We start from the raw sequence: 22687 nt of genomic DNA on the forward strand, positions 1-22687 counted from the left end.
TTTTTCACTGAGTTCTCACAGCAACTATATGAGGGATGTGGGCCTGGCTGGGCATGTGGCAAGTGGAGGCCTTGGTGGTCCACGCTCATCACAGACACGGGACAGCTTTCCAAAGCCTGGGGGAGGCTGGGAGTTGGCCTAGACAAACCTGTCAGACAGACACTCTCAGAAGGAAGATCATGTCTGGAGGGAGGCTCACAGGGCAGGATCAGGGTTTCGGAGCATCAGGTGTAAATGTACTTGTCCTTTTGTCCACCCGGGGTTCTGTCTGGTTTGAAGGTGTATCTGGCTGGGTGGCCCATCTGTCTGTCCAGCTGGAGATCTGTGTGGCTCACTGAGTGTCTACCTGTCTAGATATGGTCTGACTGGCTGCTATCTTTCTGGCTGGGGGTTTACACATCTCTCCAGACAGATCAACTCCAACTTGAGGCTCTTATCAAATTGGGAGTTGATCTGTCTGGAGTTTATTTTTCTAGCTGAATCTACCTGGAGGTTCACCAGTCCGTTAGACTGAGGTTAGCCCATGTGACTGTGAAGTAGAGGGCTGTCTCGCTGGCTGCAGCTCTGTCTGCCCCGATGGCAGTCTGCGTGCATCTGCTATCCAGCTCAAGGGCTGGCCAGGGGCCTGTGTGAACAGCTAAGGGTCTCACTTGTTGGGTCCATTCATCTTTCTAGATGGAGGTCTATCTGTTCATCTGGTTCTCAGGTCTGTCCAGCTTGGGATCTAGCTGGCCAGTTGGCCTGGCTGTTTCTCTGGCTGAGGCTGGTGTCTCATTGTGGCTGGGAAGCTATTTGTCTGACTAGGGGTCCAGCCATCCACTGGGCGCCTATGTACTTGAGGACTGGGAGCCCATCTGGCCAGAAGGGAATCCACCTACCTGAAGGATGTGCAGTGTATGTCCAACTGGCAGATAGATCTGGATAGTGGGGGCTCCCTCTGGCTCATGATGCTTTTCTATCTGAGGGTCCTTCTGCCTATCTGACCAGTTGACCTCTTGGGGGGTCCACTCGGCTGCGTTCCTAGCAAGATACATCCATCTGTCTGCCAAAATGTGTAGCTGGTGAGTTGGTGGGATTTGTCCACCTGTCTGCTTAGTTGGAAGACAGGGTGGGGTGTCTGTGCACTCAAGGGTCTGTGTGGTTGGTGCCCATATGGGAGTCCATTCGGCTAGTTGGGTGTCTATGAGGCTAGATCTGTCAGACTGTCTGCCAACGTAGGGGTGAGTCTGTGTAACTGGAAATTCTGTCTAGCTGAGAGGACTCCTGTGTCTGTTCAGCTGGATGTCTGTTTATATCTGTCTGGGAGTCTGTCCAGCTAAGGATCTATCTGGTTGTTGTCTGTCTGTACAGATGAGGGGGGGTGGTCTCTATTGCATGGGATGGTCTGTTAGCCTGTTTATGGACTGGAGATCCACCCATGGACTGTCCCTTTGAAGGTCTGGCTGTCTAGGGGTATGGCTATCTGCCTGTCCAGGTCAGGGGTCCATCTGTCTGCCTGCCCATCTGGGGATCTTTTCACCTGTCTGTCTGAAATCAGTCTGCTTGGCTGTTGTTGTACCTGGCTTCCATCTGTCTGAATGGGGGAGGGGTGAGGTGGGGGGGGGTCAATCCATGGGCTGAATGAGTGAAGGAGGCTCTGATACTGAGATGAATCACTTCCTTCAACCTGTGATAGGGACAGCTGCAAGAAGCCTATTTGTCTATTCTCCCCTTCACAAGTAGAGGCCCTGTATAGACCCTTGGGGTTGAGTTTATTCTTGAATTTGCTCAGTGTAACCTCATCAGTCATCATCACCCCAAGCCTCATGCCTTGAACGCTATAATCACTGGGACAAAGCCCCCACATTTCCAACAGGGAGAAACTTTTATTTTGGATTCAGCCCATCATTTCCATTCCCAACACTGCAAAGAGCAGAGCAGAGCCCTCAGCAGTCCGGGCACTTCTATGGAGCAATAGGCAGGCAGGGGTGCAGCACTCACACCCGGGTCCACTCGGCAGGGGGGTCCCGGGGTCCTTTAGGCCTTCCAATACGCAGGTTGAAGCCTGGAAGAGGAAGAGACCGCGCAAGGCTTATGGAGCATCTCAGGTGCGGAGAAGTAGGCAACCCGTGGAAAGTCATCCCCAAGCCTCCAGGCCCTCCTGGTTTACTGCAGCCACATCCACAGGACCCTGAGGGCGTGAGTCCCTTGCCATCATCCCTAAACCCCAAACGCCTGGGATTCAGTTAAAGCTGCAGAGAGTCTCAGCGACCCAGGATGTCTGACTTACCTAATCCAGTGGTCTGCGCTCCATTCCCCACGTCCTCATAGGCGCCGGGCCCATCAGGGTTTTGGTCAGCAGTAACTACGGGCAGCAAACACGCAACAGATCAACTCAGGCCACCCGGCGGAGTTCCCGGAACCCACCGCTACGCAGAGACACGCCCTCCCGGCCCAGGCCCAGAGAAGGCCGGCTGGGGGCAGAGGGCTGGAGCCCAGAGGGAGGGGGCGTGGCTGTGGGCGTGGTCAAGACCAAGCCCTCCACTCAAAGTGGCCTGGCCTGAGACCGCGGTTTTGCCCAGGACGCTTCCGGACATGGCCAGATGCCTGGCAACAGTCTCTGAGGCGTGACCGGGGAAGTCTGGACTTCAGCCTCCGGGGCGTGACCGAGCCGGACTCGGTGGCGGGGGTCCTCCTAACCGCCAGGTTCCCCCAGTCCCCAGCCACCCGGGGTCGGGGAAAGGAGCAAGTGGGGCCTGGCCCTTCCCAGCCCCGCGCCCCGCGCTCCGCGCCACGGCCGCCTCGACTCACCGCGGCCCGGTAGCGCCCCGCGCGCGTCCTCCGCGTGCGCCTGCGGCCGCCGGGCGCGTGACATCACCTGGCTGTAGAGCGGCGCCTCCTCCTCGCCGCGCGCCCGCGAGCCCGCCCCGGCCCCGGTGCCCGCGGGAGCCGCGCGCTTTTGCACCACGGCGTACGTGTCGGCCATGGCGAGGGCCGGGGGCCCGGGCACCGAGATGCTCCTGCGGTTGGGGAGGGCGGGGAGGAAGTGAAACGGCAGCGCAGCGCCGAGGCGGGGGAAGGAAGGGGCAGCGCGCTCAGCGCACAAACTACCCGCTTCCTTCCCGCTGGTGGCAGCGCGCAGTTCGGGCGGAGATGGAGGCGGTAGAGTCTCTGGGGAAGGGAGTCTTGTTTCTATATCCCTAGCGCCCAGCACGTTGGAAGGATGAAGAAGGGAAGAGGCCAGCCTGGCAGGTGAATGGGGCAGGATATTGGTATTGAGAAGCGGTCATTTCTGTATAGTTGTTTCTTGAATAAACGAATGAGGAAGTGACATGTAAAGAGAAAGAAGGGAGAGCCCCAAAATGGAGAGCTGGTCTCAAAGGCAAAGGGCTGAAGTCTCTAACACCAGACCTGAGGTCTGACATGGTGGGCAGCCAAAAAATAATCTGCCGATGGAGTTCCCTTTCTGGCGCAGAGGAAACGAATCCATGGACTGGAACCATGAGGTTGCGGGTTTCATCCCTGGCCTCGATCAGTGGGTTAAGGATCTGCATTGCCATAACCTGTGGTGTAGGTCAAAGATGCTGCTTGGATCTGGCATTGCTGTGGCTCTGGCGTAGGCCCGGAGGCTACAGCTCCGATTGCACCCCTAGCCTGGGAACCTCCATATGTCGGGGGTGCAGCCCTAAAAAGACAAAAAGACCAAAAAAAAAAAATCTTTTGAATTAACGAGTGGAGCGTGAGTAAGGGCTAACATCAGAATGTAGGGTTTGCCTTAGCCACAGAGGCAATGGGATCTCTGGGATTAAAGAGTCATCTTTGGGTGGGGGGTGGTTATAGAGCTCAGTTCAAGAAAGAGCCAGTGAATATTTGGTGAACTGAGGGGCAAGGAAACAGCTGGTGCTTCAAGGGTGAGGAAAGGGTTGGCCTCCAAGCATGAGAAATTGGAAGACTGAGGGGATGGAGCTGGGTACCTGAGGACCCCGCCGGATGGGCGGGCCATGGCAGAAAGGGTCTGGGAAGTCCGGAGGGAGAGGGCATCATCGTAGAGCGGGGCACAGTTCTGGGGAAAGACAGGAGGGCAAGGCTATGAGACTTTGGAGGAAACTGTCCAGGCTCCTGGTGGAGGTCACTGTGGGCTCTAGAGGGGAAGCCTAAGAGGGAACGGTTTTATCAGACTGGGAGCAAGGAGGAGGACTTGGATTTCATAGTGAGTCAGTCTCTGCTCCCAGGAATCCAAGGGCTGGATGCTTCAAAGGTAGACCTGTGCTTTGGGTCCCAGTCTCCCAGGGTTGGAAGGGAGCCTTGGTACCTCCTTGAGGTTCTGGTAGTGAGGGCTGGCGTTTTGAAGGGCTGCAAGGAACATCTGAGCCACTGTGTGGTACAGGAACCTGTACTGCTCCTGGGGGTGGGAGGAAGAGGGGTCACGGAGAACGGAAGACAAGAGGAAAAAGGGTATGTACTGGGAATGAGGAGAACCAGCTCGCACCTCTGTCTGCACAGCAGATGGCCGCTGCCTCCGAATGTTGAGGACCACATTGAAGAGGCTGAAGTCAGGTGGGATCATCTAGGGCAGAGAGATGGGCACATGAGCAGGACCTCGTGGGCATAAACCCACACCAAGTGCCCTCTTCATACCTGGGTCAGGAGCAACTGCCTCACATAGTCCACAATGCACAGGACACCTGTTCGCCCACAGCCGGCACTAACAAGTAAGAAGCAGATGGAGCTCGGTGAGGGCCTGCGCACAGCCCCTTTTAGAAAGGGCATTTGGGGTTAGGGTGAGGACCTTAATGGGGGGGAGTCCCTTACATCTTTTGATTCCCAGAATCCCATGTTATGATTTGAAAGGAAAAACTTTTTATTTGTTTGTATTTGCTGAGCACCAACTGCAATGCTTACTCCCCAGCAGACAGTCTGTGCTCAGTATATGCTAACGATTTCAGTTGCAACTTGAACAACCATGGCCTCAGGTTTCCTTGAAACTGGCACTAATAAAAACTGCAAGACTGCAGTTCCCGTCGTGGCTCAGTGGTTAGCGAATCCGACTAGGAACCATGAGGTTTCGGGTTCGATCCCTGGCCTTGCTCAGTGGGTTAAGGATCCGGCGTTGCCGTGAGCTGTGGTGTGGGTCGCAGACGCTCTGTGGCTCTGGAGTAGGCTGGTGGCTACTGCTCCGATTCGACCCCTAGCCTGGGAATCTCCATATGCCATGGGAGTGGCCCAAAAAGTGGCAAAAAGACATACACACACAGACACACACACACAAAAACCTGCAAGACTGGTTCCAAGCCCTGCACTGTCCTCCCCATGCTCCCTACCCCCCACTATCTCCTCTGTTCCACCAGACCCTCAAAAGCCCATTTCCTAGACCTGCAGTGGACACAGAAGGGGCTGGGGCCAGATCCCTGGAGGCGACGGGCTTCCTCCACCATAACGAGCACATGGTCGGGATTGCTAGGGACCCCTCTGTCTGGCCAGGACATATACTGCAGCTGGTACACAGAGCGGGCTTCCTGAAACACAGAAAAAGAGGGACAGAGAATGAAGAATGAAAAATGAAAAAAAAAAAAAAAGCATTTATTGAGCACCTATTAAGTGTTAGCCCCAGTTCTCCAAATCTTCCATTTCAATGCAACAGATAATAACTGAAGAGATGAGTACTGTTGTTAATGCCCATTTTATAGATGAGAACACAGAGACAGAAAATAGCTTTCCTCATGTGGGAGTCTCCTCCTCCCCTCTCAATACCTTCTGGAAGGTGACCTGGAGGGTCCTGAGTGTGAGGTCTGCATTCAGCCAGGTCTCCCTTATCTGTGGATGTGGGGCATAGGGGAAGAGGGTGGAAAACAAAGATCATGGGTGCCAAAAGACACATTTACAGAAAACAAAGCATTTCTGATTTAAAAATCAAATATAAACAACATAGTTTAAAAATTCATTTAGGGAGTTCCCTTTGTGGCTCAGTGGTTAACAAACACAACTAGGATCCATGAGGATTCGAGTTTGATCCCTGGCCTCACTTAGTGAGTTCAGGATCCAGCGTTGCCATGAACTATGGTGTAGGTCACAGACACGGCTCGGATCTGGTGTGGCTGTGGCTGTGGCTGTGGCCAGCAGTTGCAGCTCCAATTCAACCCCTAGCCTGGGAACTTCCATATGCCTCGGGTGTGCCCCTAAAAAGCTGAAGAAAAAAAAAATCATTTAGCCCAAATATCCCCCATAGCTTTTGCGAAAGAGGGGAGAAAGAGGAACTATGATTACATATCCAACAAGCTCATTTACCGGGCAACAAAGAAATGTCTTTTGTTCTATAACAAAAGCGTCATTGTATGTATGCAGTACCACCTGTTAATGTATGACTTGAGGTGAGAGATTTTCCTGAGCTCTTCTGAAATGGGAAGGTAAATAAGAATTTTGAGAACCTAACCAGACATGTGTATAATCACAGAGATAACCATGATAGTAGCTAAAATGCAAAAGCAGTGCATAATGAGTTCTAACTATTTGCCTGCTAATACCAGAGAGCTTCCTGCAGTGTGAGGTGGACTGTGGGAAAACTGTTCATCCTTTCAGGTCCAGCCCAAAAGCTTTCCATTCAGAATCTTCTGTGAAACCTCCCACAACATCTGTTCCCACCTCTGCCCCAGCTCACCAGAGTGACGCAGAAAGGCCCAATCTGCAGTGGCTCCTGTTCTTGGGCCCAGTAACGCTCACACTTTTTCTGCAAAAGGCAAGGGAAAAGGGGCAGTCAGTGAAGAGGGGGTGTCTGCCTCGAGTTCAGATCCATATGTGCACACCCCCACGGACAGCCCAGGTTGCTGGTGGGAGCACAGGCAGCTACAAAAGAGGCCAGCCAGCAGAGCCTCATCAGTGTAAATACACACAGCCCCAGTGGAGATGTGAGTCTCTGACTGTGCAGGAGGAAAACATCCAGGATATTCTTCTACTGGAAGCAACCAAAAACCTAGATAAAATATATGAGCCACTGTTTTCAAACACTGGATCACAGGCCCTGCCAGACTGTGATACTGCCTAGAGGCAGCAGTAACCAGGCTGCAGGAGATGAAGAGTCTGATGATCCCACTGAGTTGAGGAGCCAGAGACAAGGGCTCAGGGAGGCCAAGGGAGAACAGAGCTGTGGAATCAAAAGCAAAGAACTCCAGAAGTCTGCATAGGGTCCCGGTAAGTCTTTAGCTGAATAATAATCTGGGCACAGATAACATGAAACCCCATGAAGCCAGGCAAGAATAACTTCCCATGAAAATTTAATAAAGATTAATAACTAGGGGCCTAGAAGATGAACCCTTCTTAGGCTCACAATGGGACAGAAGGAATTTACATTTCCTCCAGCCAGCATGGAGAGACTTGACTGATTCATAGGGAACCCAAAGGACCACACATCAGAAGTAGAATGAGGGAGTTCCCATTGTGGCTCAGTGGTTAATGAATCTGACTAGAAACCATGAGGTTGCAGGTTCCATCCCTGGCCTTGCTCAGTGGGTTAAGGATCTGATGTTGCTGTGGCTGTGGTGTAGGCTGGCGGCTTCAGCTCTGATTAAGAGTCCTAGCCTGGGAACCTCCATATGCCACGGGTGCAGCTCCAGAAAAAAGACGAAAAAAAAAAAAAAGAGAATGAGCTTAGTTCCAAAATAAAGGCTCTCTAGATCTGCCCTAAAAAAGCTTAAAAACAAATCTTAAAATGATCAAACATCCATTTGCCTTCCAGGAAAATGTCCAACACTCTGTAAAGGAAGATTAAAAAACCCAACTCTTAACTTGTGTAAAATTAAAAATACTAAGCATCCAATAAAAGTTTACTAGATAGGAGTTCTCATCGTGGCTCAGCGGTTAACGAACCCAGCTAGCATGCATGAGGACCCAGGTTCGATCCCTGACCTCACTCAGCGGGTTAAGGATCCAGCATTGCTGTGAGCTGTGGTGTAGGTTGCAGATGCAGCTCGGATCTGGCGTTGCTGTGGCTGTGGTGTAGGCTGGCAGCTGTAGCTCCGATTGGACCCCTAGTCTGGGAACCTCCATATGTCTCAGGGGCAGCACTAAAGACGACCAAAAAAAAAAAAAAAAAGTGTATTCTATATACAAAGAAGCAAGAAAATGTGACCTATATCCAGGAGAAAAATCAGCAGAAAAAGACCCACTAGAGATGAGGAAAGAAGCAGACAAAGACAGCTTTTATAAGTATTATAAATATATTCAAAGATGAAAAGGGAAATGGGGAGTTCCCGTCGTGGCACAGTGGTTAACGAATCCGACTAGGAACCATGAGGTTGCGGGTTCAATCCTTGCCCTTGCTCAGCGGGTTAAAGGATCCGGCGTTGCCGTGAACTGTGGTGTAGGTTACAGACGCGGCTCGGATCCCGCGTTGCTGTGGCTCTGGTGTAGGCCGGTGGCTACAGCTCCAATTCAACCCCTAGCCTGGGAACCTCCATATGCCGCGGGAGCGGCCCAAGAAATAGCAACAACAACAACAACAACAAAACAACAACAAAAAAAAGACAAAAAAAAAAAAAAAAAGAAACTTCAAAGCTGAAAAACAGGATTTCAAATTTATGATTTTAAACACAATCAAAAGCTATTTGTGATTAATAAAAAAAAAGAAAAGAAAAGAAAAGGGAAATGGGAACATGATGAAAGTGTGGTGGCCTAGTGGTTAGGACTTGGTGCTTTCACTGCTGCAGCCAGGGGTTCAATCCCTAATCTGGGAACTGAGAGCCCACATCAAGCCACTGTACACCACAGCCAAAATAAATAAATAAGTAAATAAATAAGACCCAAATGGAACTTCTACAGAGGAAAAACAAAATATATGAAATTAAAAAATGAACTAATAGCAGATTAGACAGCAGAAGAAAAGATCTGTGAACACAAAGACACAGCTATAGAAACTATTCAAAATTAAAAAGAGGAAAAATGGGAAATTAACAGAGAATCAGATACCTGTGGAAATATATCAAGCGGTCTAATATATGTGTGCTTAGAGTCCAGAAGGAGAGAAGAGGGGAAAACAAAAACTATTTTTGAAGAAATAATAGCTGGAAATTATCCAAATATGATGAAACTATGAACCCACAGATCCAAGAAGGTCAATGAATCATAGAAAGAATAATCATAAAGCTATATCAAGGCAGATCATGATCAAATTGCTAAAAAGCAATGATAAAGAAGAAAATCATAAAAGCATGTCTCTCACACACACACTACATACTAAGGAATAAGGATAAGGATGACAGCAGAATTTTGTCAGAAACTCTGTGATTCAGAGGTCAATGGTGTGATACCCTAAAAATGCTCAAATTTAAAAAATAAATTTCAGACAAAAGCTATGAGATTTTGTCACAAACAAAGCTGCACTATGAGAAATATTAAAGTAAGCTCTTTATACAAAAGAAACATGATTCCAGGTGGAATACAGACCTACACAAAAGGATGAAAAGTAAAGAAAAAGATAAAGATAAATATGTAGCTAAATGTAAAAGTTTCTTATCATTTTTAACATTTTTTTTTTAGTCTTTTTGTCTTATTTTAAGGCCACACCCACGGCATATGGAGGTTCCCAGGCTAGGGGTCCAATTGGAGCTGTAGCCGCCAGCCTATGCCACAGCCACAGCAACACCAGATCTAAGACTCGTCTGCAGTCTACACAACAGCTCATGGCAATGCCGGATCCTTAACCGACCGAGGGAGACCAGGGATCGAACCCGCAACCTCATGGTTCCTAGTCAGATTTGTTTCTGCTGTGCCATGACAGGAACTCCTCATTTTTAACATCTTTAAAAGACAATCTAGGAGTTCCCGTCGTGGCGCAGTGGTTAACGAATCCAACTAGGAACCATGAGGTAGCGGGTTCAGTCCCTGCCCTTGCTCAGTGGGTTAACAATCCAGCGTTGCTGTGAGCTGTGGTGTAGGTTGCAGACACGGCTTGGATCCCGAGTTGCTGTGGCTCTGGCGTGGGCTGGTGGCTACAGCTCCTATTCGACCCCTAGCCTGGGAACCTCCATACGCCGTGGGAACAGCCCAAGAAATAGCAAAAAGACAAAAAAAAAAATAATAATAAAATAAAAAATAAATAAATAAAAGACAATCTAGGAGTTCCTGTTATGGCAAAAGCAGAAATTAATCCAACTGGTATCCATGAGGATGTGGGTTCTATCCCTGGCCTCAGTGGGCTGGGGATCTAGCGTTGTTGTGAGCTGTGGTGTAAGTTGCAGATGTGGCTCTGATCCTACATTGCTGTGACTGTGGTGTTGGCTGGCAGCTGTAGCTCTGATTCGATCCCTAGGCTGGGAACCTACATATGATATGGGTAAGGCCCTTTAAAAAAAAAAAAAAAAAAAAAAAAAAAAAGACAATCTAATGAATTTTACCAAAAAAAGAGGAGGAATTCATAGCAATCCTTCAGAAACTTTTCCCAAAAAGTGAAGAAGGAATATTTCCCTACATATTGTACGAGATCAGTATTACTCTGTACAATAACCATACACAGACATTACAAGAAAAGAAAACTACTAAACAATGTCTCAAGAACATAGACACAGACTTCACTTTGGTGAAACAGGATTAGCGGCATCTTGGGAGCACTGGGACACACGTTCAATCCCTGGCCTGGCACAGTGGGTTAAGGATCTGCATTGCCACAGCTTCAGCTTAGGTCTTGACTGTGGCTCATTTCTGATCCCTGGCCTGGGAACTCCATATGCTGCAAGGCGGCAAAAAAAAAAAAGAAAAGAAAGAAAAGAAAAAATATATATATTTATACATTTATATATATACAAATACATACATATGTATCCTCAACAAAATAGTAACAAAAGATTATATACATTAAACAATTTGGATTAATCCCAGGAGCACGAGGTTGGTTCAATATATGAAAATCAATATATGAAAGTCAATTAATGTCCTATATCATAATAATGGAATATAAAACAAAAACACATGATCAACTGAATAGATTCAGAAAAAAATTTCTGAACAAAATGCAATACCCTTTCATGATAAAACACAAAAAGAACTAGACATAGAAATTCTTCATCATGATTTAAAAAATGAAAGCAAACAAAAAACACACATCTACCAAAACTTACAGCTAACCTAAGACTTAACGGTGAAAGACTGAATGTTTTGTGCTTAAGATCAGGAACAAGAGGAGTTTCCATCGTGGCGCAGTGGTTAACGAATCCGACTAGGAACCATGAGGTTGCGGGTTCGATCCCTGGGTCAGTGGGTTAAGGATCCAGCGTTGCCGTGAGCTGTGGTGTAGGTTGCAGACACGGCTTGGATCCTGCGTTGCCATGGCTCTGGTGTAGGCTGGTGGCTACAGCTCAGATTGGACCCCTACCCTGGGAATCTCCATATTCTGTGGGAGCGGCCCAAGAAATAGCAAAAAAAGACAAAAAAAAAAAAAAAAAGATCAGGAACAAGAGGAGCTCCCGTCGTTGCTCAGCAGTAACGAACCCGACCAGTAGTATCCATGAGGATGCAGTTTTGATCCCTGACCTCACTCAGTGGGTTAAGTATCTGGCATTGTCGTGAGCTGTGGTGTAGGTTGCAGAGGAGGCTTAGCACTGCAGCTCCAATTCTACCCCCTAGCCTGGGAACTTCCATATGCCTCAGGTGTGGCCCTAAAAAGACCAAAAAAAAAAAAAAAAAAAAATCAGGAACAAGATAAGGTTATTTGCATTTCCCACTTCTATATAACTTCATATTACAAGCTGTAGCCAGTGCAATTAAGGGAAAAAATGAAGGAAGGAAAGGAGGGAAGGTGAGAGGGAGGAAGGGTGAGGGTAGTAGAAGAAGGAAGAAGAAAGTTTACTCAGATTTGGTAGCAAAACTATCTCAATTTGTAGATTGCATGATGTTACATATAGAAAAGTCTAAATAATGCACATACATGCGTGTACGTGCGCATGCACGCATATCACACAAGCTATTAGAGCTAATAAATGAATTTGGCAAGGTTACAGAAAACGAAATCAAGACAGAAACATCAATTTATTCTCATATAAAGAAAACTATTGTTTGCAATACCCCCAAAATTGATAGACAGGTTCAAGATCCTTATCAAAATTCTAGAAGTCTTTTTGAAGCTATCAGCAAGGTGATCTTAACATTGATATATAAAGATTAATATGTTAACATTAATAAAATTGTGTCATGGCTACCAAAGGCCACAGTCTGGTTTGATGATTCAATAGGAAGACACACAGGATCCAGCAGAGAGTTGTACTCACGGCGACAATTTACCACAATGAACGGATATAGAAGAAAGAGCAAAGGGTAAAGGCTCATGATGTGAAGGTGCCAGCTTCCAAGGTTCTTCTCCCAGTGGATCAGTGAGTTGTGACCACACATGTGAAACGTCCACAGGGATGCTCCTTAGGAACTCAGTGCCCAGGGTTTTTACTGGGGCACTTTCTGTGGTATGTAAGCACTCTGATTCACATGTGCCCAAACTTAGACACCCAGAAGGAGGGAGCACAGGTATTCACGTAAACCTATTGTCACAAACACATTGTTTGTATAAACAATTTAGGCATAGAGAGCCAGTTTTATTGGAAATCCACTTTCCAGCCAAGAGCCAAACTTACGGGAAGGCCTTTTTAAGCAAAAGCAGTATGGCTGCTCTGTTAACTATTTTCTGCATGGCAAGTGACTCAGAATAGCCAAAACAATCTTGAAAAATGAAGGACAAATCTGGAGGACTCACACTTCCTGATTTCAAAAATTATTACAAAGCTACAATAATGTGTAGCACTCATACATTGACAGATCAATCAATGGAACAGAATTGAGACTCCAGAAATAAGCCTTTACATGTGTGGTCAATTGATTTTCAACAAGGTACCAAGACCATTCAATGAGGAAAACACAGGCTTTTCAACAAATGGTGCTGGGAAAACTGGTTATCTACATACAAAAGAATGAATTTGGATCCCTATTTCATACCATATACAAAAATTGAATCAGAGACCTAAATATAAGAGATAAAACTAAAAAAGAGAGAGAGAGATAAAACTATAAAATACTTAGAGGAAAAGATAGGAGCAAATATTTTTGACCTTTGGTTTTACAACACCAAAAGCACATCAAAACAATACATAAACTGGAATTCCTCAAAATTAAAAAGTGCTTATGTTTCAAAGGACACTGTCAAGAAAATAAAAAGATGGGAGTTCCCTGGTGGTCCAGCAGTTAGGACTCAGCAGTTTTACTGTGGTGGCCCAGGTTCAATCTCTGGTCTAGGAACTGAGACCCCACATCAAGTTGCTGCATGCCTGCAGCAAGAAGAAAAAGAAGGAGGAGGAGGAGGGGAAAGAGAAGGAGGGGGAGAAGGGGGAGGAAGAGGAGGAGGAAGGACTTAAAACAGATACTTACATACTAATGTTCATAGCAGCATTATTCACAAGAACCAAGAGGTAGAAACAACCAAAAATGTCCATCAACAGATGAGTGTATAAACAAAATGTGGTGTATACATTCAATGAAATGTTATTCAGCCTTAAAAAGAATGAAATTCTGATGCACTCTGCAACATGGATGAACCTTGAAAACATGGTAAGTGAAATAAGCCAAACACAAAAGGACAAGTATTGTATGATTCCACTGACACGAGCTACCCAGAATAGGCAAATTACTAGAGACAGAAAGTAGGATAAAAGCTACCAAGAGGAGTTCCTGTTGTGGGTCAGCAGAAACGAATCTGACTAGCATCCATGAGGTTGTGGGTTCGGTCCCTGGCCTTGCTCAGTGGATTAAGGATCTGGCATTGCCATGAACTGTGATGTAGGTCACAAATCCACCTCGGATCTGGCATTGCTGTGGCTATAGTGTGGGTAGCATCTACAGCTCAGATTCGACCCCTCACCTGGGAACCTCCATATGCTACAGGTTCAGCCCTAAAAAGACAAAAAAAGAAAAAAAAAAAGCTACCAAGTGATGGGGGAAGGGGAAATGGGGTGTAATTATTAAGTGGATAGAGTTTCTGTTTGGACGATGAACAAAGTTCTGGGAATGGATAGTGGTAGTGGTTTGCAGCATTGTGAATGTACTTAATGTTTTTAAATCGAACACTTGAAATCATTAAAATGGAATATTATATATGTATAACTGCAACTGAAAATAAAAAGACACAAGGAGTACCCCTTCACACCCAATAAGATAGCTGCAATGAAAAAGAAAGACAATAACAAGTGTTGATAAGAATGTGGAGAAATTGGAACCCTCATACGTTGCTCATTGAAGTGTAAAAGACATAGGCCCTGTGGAAAACAGTTTGGCAGTTCCTCAAAATGTTAAAAATAGAGTTTATCATATGACCCAGCAATTCCACTTCTAGGTATATACCCAAGAGAAATGAAAACATACTTCTACACAAAAACTTGCACATGGAGTTCCCGTTGCAGCTCAGTGGGTTATGAATCCAACTAGTATCCATGAGGTTCAATCCCTGGCCTCGCTCAATGGGTTAATGGTCCGGCATTGCCATGAGCTGTGGCATAGGTCGCAGATGTGGTTCGGATTTGGTGTTGCTGTGGCTGTAGTGTAGGCCTGCAATTGCAGCTCCAATTCAAACCCCAGCCCAGGAAATTCCATATGCCACAGGTGGGGCCCTAAAAAGAAACAAATAAAAAACAAGCTTGGACATGAGTGTTAAATAGTAGCACTATTCATAATTGCCAAAAAGTGGGAAAAGCTCAAATTCTATAAAGTGACAAATGGATATATGAAATGTGGTAGACCCATTCAACAGATGTTATTCAGCAATCAGGAGTGACGTACTGATACATGCTACAATATGCATGAATGTAAAAAACACTACCTTAGTGAAAGAAGCCTGTCACAAAAGGCAACATACTGTATGATTCCAGTTATATGAAAAGTCCAGGGTGGGCAAATCTATAGAGACCAATAATAACATTAGGAGTTGCTTAGGGTGGAGTTTGATGGGAAATGGAATGTGACTGCTAATGGATACAGAGCTTCTTTAACAAGTGATGAAAATGTTCTAAAATTCATTGTGGTGATGGTTGTATACCTCAGGAACCTACTGAAGACAAGTGAATCACACACTTTAGCTGGATAAATTCTATCTCAATAAAGTTGTTTTTTAAAAAAGATAATCTATAGCAAAAAAAATTAGCAGTGTGTTGTATAGTATATTTTGTATTTAGAATCCAACCTATGTCAACAATAGCTGGAAGCATGGAAAGAGAATACTGAAATATGCTACTGTAAAGTTCTTGCATTTTATATGAAACAGCATATTATTTGAACACAGACTAAGACACAGGCACATAATACAAAGAAGTATAACTGACTGTTAATAACAGGTGAATAATGACTGTAAAGTGGCTTCATAAAAATTCTCAGTAAAAAAAAAGAAGACAGACAAGAAGAAAGACAAAGAACCGATAGAACAATAGAAGACAAATAGAAAAAGGGTAGATTTAGACACATTGTTGGTTACCTTATATTAAAGACTAAATACTCCAGTAAAAGGCAGAGATTGTCAGACTGGATAAAACTGCAAGTGCCCACAATATGCTAGCTGTAAGAAACACACTTAAAAAATAAAGATAAACACAGATAAAAAGTAGAAGAATGAAAAATGATATATTACGTACACTTTAATCTCAAGACGTTTAAATGGCTACCTTAATATCAAAATACACTTCAGAGAAAGGAATATTACCAGAGACAAAAGGAACATTACATGTTGAAACAAGATTGATTCATCAAGACATAGTCCTAACTGTATGTGCACCCAATTACAGAATTTTTAAATATCTGAAGCAAAAACAGACAACTGAAAGGAGAAATATATCAATCTAAAATTAGAGTTAGAGATTCCAACACTCCTATTTCACCAAGTAATAGGGCAAATAGACCCCCAAAAAAGTAAGAATAATAAGATTTGAAGAGTACTATTGAAAAACTTGTCCTACTTGGTAATTATAGAACAACTGGAGGTTTCAACACTCTCTCAGGAACCAATGGAACATTTAGAGAAAAGAAATCAGTAACGATTTTTAAGATACAGTAAAGATATAAAAGATGTTAAAGTGTCCTTCAAAAAGACACAATCAGATGGACTGGGAGTTTGGGGTTAGTAGATACAAACTATTGCATTTGGAATGGAAAAGCAATGAGATCCTGCTGTCTAATACAGGGAACTATATCTAGTCACTTGTGATGGAACATGATGGAAGATAATGTGAGAAAAAGAATGTATGTGTGTGTAAACATATATATATATATGACTGGGACACTTTGCTGTACAGCAGAAACTGACAGAACATTGTAAATCAACCATAATAAAAAAAAGACACAATCCATTTGACCTAATTGATATTTATAGACCACTCCACTCAACAAAGAACACATATACTTTCCAAGTGCACACAGAACATTTATCAAGATAGATCATATCCATGGCCACAAAACAAGTTAGTACATAAGAAAGGACTGGAATCATATAAAGTTGTTCTTTGACCACAGAAAAATATATGGGAAAATCCCCAAATATTTGGAAATTAAGCACAGCCATGGTAAAATACCAACAGCCAAAGAAGAAATAACAAGGGAAATTACAAAATATTTTGAATGAATTGAAAAAGAAGACATAATATATCCAGTTTGTGAGATGCAGCCAGAGCAGTGAGTAGAGAAAAATGAATGACATTAAATGCCTATATTTGGAACAAAATGACAAATGCATGATCTAAGCTTAAGCAATTAGAAAAAAAGGGCAAGTAAATCCAAGAAGGAAGATAAAGAAATTAATAAAATAAAACACGGCATATGGAGGTTTCCAGGCTAGGGGTTGAATTGGAGCTGTAGCTGCTGGCCTACACAAAGCCACAGCAATGCAGGACCCAAGCCGGATCTGCAACCTACACAACAGCTCATGGCAACACCAAATCCTTAACCTGCTGAGCAAAGCCAAGGATCGAACCTGGGTCCTCATGGATGCTAGTCAGATTTTTTTTTGCTGCGCCACAACGGGAACTCTCCAAAGCTGCTTCTTAAAAAAAAAATAATAGGAGTTCCCATCGTGGTACAGCGGAAGCAAATCTGACTAGGAACCATGAAGCTGCAGTTTGATCCCTGCCTCACTCAGTGGGTTAAGGAGATGGAGTTGCTGTGGCTGTGGTGTAGGCCGGCAGCTGTAGCTCTGATTAGACCCCTAGCCTGGGTACCTACATGTGCCATGGGTGAGGCCCTAAAAAGTAAAAAATAAATAAATAAATAATAAAATTGATAAATCTCTAGCCCAAGGATTGGCTAACTTTCTATAAAGCACCAGATAATAAATATTTTAGACTTTGCAAGCCATACAATCTACCTAACTTGCAACTACTGCACTTGCCCATTGTAGCATGAAAGCAGGTATCCACACTATGTGAAAAAAGTGAGTGTGGCTATGTTCTAATACATTTTTATTTACAAAAATAGGCAGCAGGACAGATTTAGTATAAGAGCTAAAGTTTACTGGTCTTTATTCTAGCCAGACTGACATAGGGGAGTCAAACAGGCCATACAAACTATCAAGATTAAGAATGAAAAAGGTGCATCACTACAGATTGTACAGACTCCATGATCAGCCAGTCATCCCACAGCAGTACTCACTCCACCCTCAGCCCTGTCCAGGGGCAGGCCAGGATGCAGAAACCATGTGCCTTCAATGTTGACATATATTTACATATAGTTATCGAGTAATTTATGCTAATGATCAAAACAAAGATCCCTGCCCTCATGGAATCAGGGAGACTGAGAATGAACAATATACATAATACATCTGTAGGTTACCTTATATGTTAGAAGTTGGTAAGAACTGTGAAGGAAAAAGTGAAAGTGGGACAAGGAAAGGAGAGTGGGAGTGCTGGGAATTTCAAATGGGGTAGGATCCAGGAAGATCTCACTGGGGAAAGAGCATCTGAGCCAAGATCTGAAGATGGTGGTGGAGCAGGCCAAAGGGAAAAATGTCCCAGCAGAGGGAACAGACAAAGCATAGGACCCAAGGCAGAACAAAGGCCAGAGTGGTTGAAGTGGAGTGAATAAGGGGGAGACAGGTGGAGAGATGAGAGCTCAACTGGGGAAGCCACACTTATAGGGCCCTCTGGTCTATAGTGTAGAATGGGGTGAGAAAGCCAGCAGGAAAGCAGCTGCCAACATTGGATGGATGAATCCCATGAATAAAAAAAAGTCAACCAAAAACTTAAAGACAGAAACAGTGGGCTTTCAGAAGAGCTATGGTGGGGACACCCCAAGAACTGAGCCCTTGAGTCATGGGATCAGAGAGCTCAAATGATTTCTCCAGTCTCCTCCCTGCACAAGGACATGCCTTCTAGGGGTTGAGGACACCTACCCGCCCGTTCTCAGTCTCCCGACAGGCCATCAGGATTACCTAGACAAGAAGGGTAAAGGGACAGGGAGGTGATTTGGTTTGAGAGTGGGGTAAACAGAGTAAAGGAGGACCCAGAATGTTAGCCCCACCTCGCCCTCCCCCAAAGCTGACCTTGACCCCAAACTCCCAGATGAGGCGCCAGAAGTCTAGCACGGTGTGAGGCAGGGGTCCTTGTGTGGCGATGTAGGCCTGGCTTCCATCTGTGCCCTAGCAGAGGCTAAGTTCACTATGGAGATCCCGCTGATACCGCCCACCCCCACCCCGACCTCTGCCCCTTCCCCGGCTCCCAGCCTAACCCTGATGAAGTTGCCATTGATGTAGTCACCATGTCCCTCTTCCTGGAGCAGGGAAAGGATCACTCGTGTCTGATCATCTGCCAGCGGGAAAGATGAGAAACATGGAGTTTGGGGGTGACAGGGACATCAAGGCCCTGATGGTCTCCTGGATGAAAGCCAGCAGGGGACAGATGGTATACCTAGCAGGGATGTCACCGAGGTGTACTCATGGGCTGCTAGGGAGAAATGCAGCCACAGCAGAGCTCTGGGAGGCAAGGTCTGGGAGCCCAGTGGTGACACAGGGAATCCGGGCTAATACCAGGACTGCCCATGGGGTGGGGACCTTAGGAGCTGCACCAACCCCTCGGGAAGGCCTCACCCCCATTCCCAGCCATGACTTACATGGCAGCACATCTTTGTAGCGGTTCTTCCTCACATTCTCTTGTCGACTACCAGCCTCGGTGGAGAGCACGCCGTCAGTCTTCCAGGCAGCTGAGTGGGCCCGGATGTCCTGAAGGGAAGACAGCAAGAGAAGACCCAGGAGAGGGAGGAGAGAGCAAAGAGCGGAGCCAGGTCAGAGTCCTAGGACACTGAGGATCTCACGGGGATACACAGCACGTGACCTACAAGAGGTGAATGCAGCATCATAAAAATTCAATAATTGTAGCGACTCAAGAGTGCCTCCTCTTTGCCAGACTCTGTAAGGGCATTGAGGGGACATGTGTAAGGGACATCTGCAAGATCCCTCTGAAGTAGGTACTGTTATTGAGGTATCCACTGTGCAGGTGAGAAAGTTGAGTCACCACATGTTTGAGTGACTTGCTGAATGTCCCACCCAGGAGTGAGGTGAGTGTTGAACTCAGACCTCTGAGTATCTAACCCCTGTACACTCAAAATGTATTACTTTGTGTTGTGAACAATAATTGTAATATATTATGTAGTTAATATAAAAAACATGATGATACACAATATATAGGACAATATACAATGTACATGAATGACTTGTGAAACTAGACACTGTAGCTGTTTTACTACTGTTAGATCTTTATAATTAGTGAATTGTATTACCATCATCATCAGGTATTTATAATCATGATAATAAGGAACACCTACAAAGCCACCACTGGGTGCAAGCCCAGTGTACTTACACCCATCAGGTCATTTAAATCCCATGGACACACTAGTGCAGTGGGTACCACTACCGATATTTCTACTATCGGTAGAAATGAAAAAACCAAAGCCTAGGGAGACCCAAAGATTCCTGTGAGTGCAGGAGACTGCTGGCAGGAGGGTGGCCTCCAGCAACTGGCACTGTTCACCACCTAGCCTTCTGCACAGGGGTCTTCAGCACTGCTCACTGTCCCAGACTGGACCCAGACCCAGATGGGCATGATGACATGTACCACCTGGGTATTATGTGTTTATATTTACTATGTACATTTTCATACTGAATAAATTACATGTTTTGTTTATTACACATTTGTTATATACAACATCTATTTTTATATCTGTATATTTCTTTTATCTATTTGTCACATACTTAGGAATTTGAATAACTGCTTATTTTGTAAATTCCATGTTGTATTTGTTTATTCTATTGTTTTATGAACTTTTTGTTTGTTTGTTTGCCTTTTCTAGGGCTGCTCCAGCAGCATATGGAGATTCCCTGGCTAGGGATCTAATTGGCACTGTAGCTGCCTGCCTATGCCACAGCCACAGCAACACTGGATCTGAGCCGAGTCTGTGACCTACACCACAGCTCACAGCAACACCAGATCTTTAACCCACTGAGCAAGGCCAGGGATCGAACCTGCAACCTCATGGTTCCTGGTCGCATTCATTAACCCCTGCGCCACGATGGGGACTCCTTATGAACTTTAATGCTATGAAAATTATAATGTATGATCATATTTATACAGATTCACTATAGATGTTATATGTATTAATTTCATTAATTTGATTCTGTTAGCAATTTTTATTGTACTTAATGATTATCTAGTCATTTATTAATGCTTATACACATATATTTGTTAAACTTATTTTTAAATTTGAGATATGTCACCATATATTGTGTTTACATATTTGCACAGCACGTTTCTATGTTATATTTAAAACATCTTAGCACGTGTAGTATGTGATGCCCATGACGCTACTGCATCACCACTCCATGCGTATAGCTTGCATTACTCCATTGTCAAGTTTCGAATATTACCATTAGTGACAAAGTCGTCTGTGAAGTGAGCTCTCAGGATGTGCTTAGCGCTTTTTACCCACACTGGTTATTTTAATCCTCAGGTCAGTTTAGTCATCAACGTCCGCTACTCACCCAAGGAGAAACCGAGGCCAGAGGGGGTAGGTAAAACCCCCCGGGGCCACAGCGCCTATCTGAGCTGGTGACCACACCCTTGCCGCAGCGGGGCCTCTTGGTTCCTCTTCCCCTAGCCCCTTCTTCCCCAGGACCACAGGAGTGACCTCCGGGTCATCAGGAGCGGCCGGGTGTCGCGCGTCCAGCACAGGTGCACGCCCGCCCTCCCCCGCCCAGCCTGCCCAACAACGGGATGGTTCCGGGAGCGAAGCGAGGGCTCCAGGACCCGAGGGCGTGTGCGGCCCCGCCCAGCCCAGCAGTGGACTTCGCCCTCCGGGGCTCTGCGGACCAGACGGTGAAGACAGGGAGAGATTGCGACAGAGAGAGGTGCTGGGGAGAGAAAAAGACCTGGAGGCGAGGAGACGCCCCTGCACGCCAGAAACAGAGGCAAAGCGCAGCAGAGCGCACAGAAGAACAAACGTCCAGATCGTCCAGGGCAAGCCCGCGCCGCCGTCCACACTCGCCCACTCACGCTGAACTCGCCGGCGAGGACCGCCCCCTCCCGGCCGCCCCGCGCCTCCAGCTGCTCCAGGAAGCTCCGCACCGCGTCCAGGCTGTGGCTCATGGCGCCGCCGGCCAGCAAGGTCCCGTCCAGCTGCAGCGCTCCGCGCTCCTAGCTAGTGTAGACTCCGTGGGAGGATGCCGAGGCCCCGCCTCCAATCTCGCCAGCTAATGGAAGTGCGCAGCGACGGGCAGGACACGCCCCTAAGCCAAAGACCCTCAGAGCCTGTCCCCGCCCCCGCCCACAGGCTCCAGGACCCGCTGCTGGGCCAAAAACTTGTCCTGCCCCGGCGCTTCCGTTTTTTGTGGCCACCGCGCGGGCTTGGCTGAGTCCGCACGATCCCAGGGACACCTCCTTCCTCGGACCCGGGAGTCCGCGCCGGGGCATGCATGACAGCGAACCTTCACCCGGCCTGGTGTCCTGGGAGCTAGGTTTTGTCCAGATCCGAGAAGGGGTGGTGCGGCAGCTGTGGGTGGAGCTGGTCGCCTAGTTTGAGCTGCAACTTGTGCCTGGCGGACCCCGCGTGGGGACCGTCCCGCGTTGTGCACTCCGGCGGGGTCCGAGAGAGGTCGGGGGAGGTAGCCGCAGGGGAAAATGACACCCGGGCACCTGGGCTGTGGGGCTGAATCCTTGTATTTCTTAAGATTGCTTCTTTTTCTGAGTTGTGCAAAGAAGAGTTGAGGACGCCAAAATCCAGTCCAAATTTGAGGATCTCAACTCACATAAACCTTATTGGAAAATGAGTACCGAGGCCTGGAAGTGGGTTCAGGGGACTAGGTGTTCTCCACGCTTTTAAAAGAGTTGTTTGTGTCTTTTGTTGGTTTGTTTTTGCTTTTTTAATGGCCGCACCTGCGGTATATAGAAGTTCCCAGGCCAGGGGTGGAATGGAAGCTGTGGCTGCCGACCTAGGCCAAGCCACAGCAACGAGATCCAGATCCCAGCTGCGTCTGCGACCTATATACCACAGCTCTCTGCAATGCCAGATCCTTAACCCACTGAGGCCAGGGATCAAACATGCATCCTAGTGGATACTAGACCGTTTGCAAGCCGCTGAGCCACAACAGGAACAGTTTCAGCAGCTTTATTTGCACTACACTCTGGTCTTTAAAAATGTGAAAGCTAGTATACAGCCCCTAAGA

At 46.4% G+C, this 22687-nt stretch overlaps 1 protein-coding gene across 3 annotated transcripts; it reads right to left on the bottom strand.

Annotated features, from left to right (window-relative positions):
* On the bottom strand, nt 1846-22516 carry PTPN18 (protein tyrosine phosphatase, non-receptor type 18). 3 transcript variants are annotated; one of them, XM_003133302.5, is made up of 15 exons: nt 21519-22516; nt 19084-19192; nt 18703-18779; nt 18518-18613; nt 18368-18406; nt 6635-6703; nt 5731-5793; nt 5353-5495; nt 4618-4684; nt 4469-4546; nt 4292-4381; nt 3954-4042; nt 2791-2999; nt 2270-2344; nt 1846-2044 (listed from the first exon to the last, which is right to left on the bottom strand). In XM_003133302.5, the coding sequence occupies exons 1-15, from the start codon at nt 21609-21611 to the stop codon at nt 1977-1979; spliced, it is 1365 nt and encodes a 454-aa protein (XP_003133350.2). In that variant the 5' UTR covers nt 21612-22516; the 3' UTR covers nt 1846-1976. The 3 variants fall into 3 exon arrangements, with proteins under 3 accessions (XP_003133350.2, XP_013837525.1, XP_013837531.1); XM_013982071.2 differs by lacking the exon at nt 18368-18406; XM_013982077.2 differs by lacking the exon at nt 5731-5793.

This window comes from Sus scrofa, chromosome 15 (assembly GCF_000003025.6).
Source record: "Sus scrofa isolate TJ Tabasco breed Duroc chromosome 15, Sscrofa11.1, whole genome shotgun sequence".
NCBI lineage: Eukaryota > Metazoa > Chordata > Mammalia > Artiodactyla > Suidae > Sus > Sus scrofa.

What these genes read in the sequence shown, in the direction of transcription:
- PTPN18 (XM_003133302.5), bottom strand. Translation starts at nt 21,611, where the DNA reads ATGAGCCACAGCCTGGACGCGGTGCGGAGCTTCCTGGAGCAGCTGGAG. An exon ending in CCATCCGGCGGGGTCCTCAG is followed by an intron (nt 3,000 to 3,953) that starts GTACCCAGCTCC and finishes CCCCAACCGCAG; the next exon opens with GAGCATCTCGGTGCCCGGGC. An exon ending in CGGGGCGCTACCGGGCCGCG is followed by an intron (nt 2,345 to 2,790) that starts GTGAGTCGAGGC and finishes TGCTGCCCGTAG; the next exon opens with TTACTGCTGACCAAAACCCT.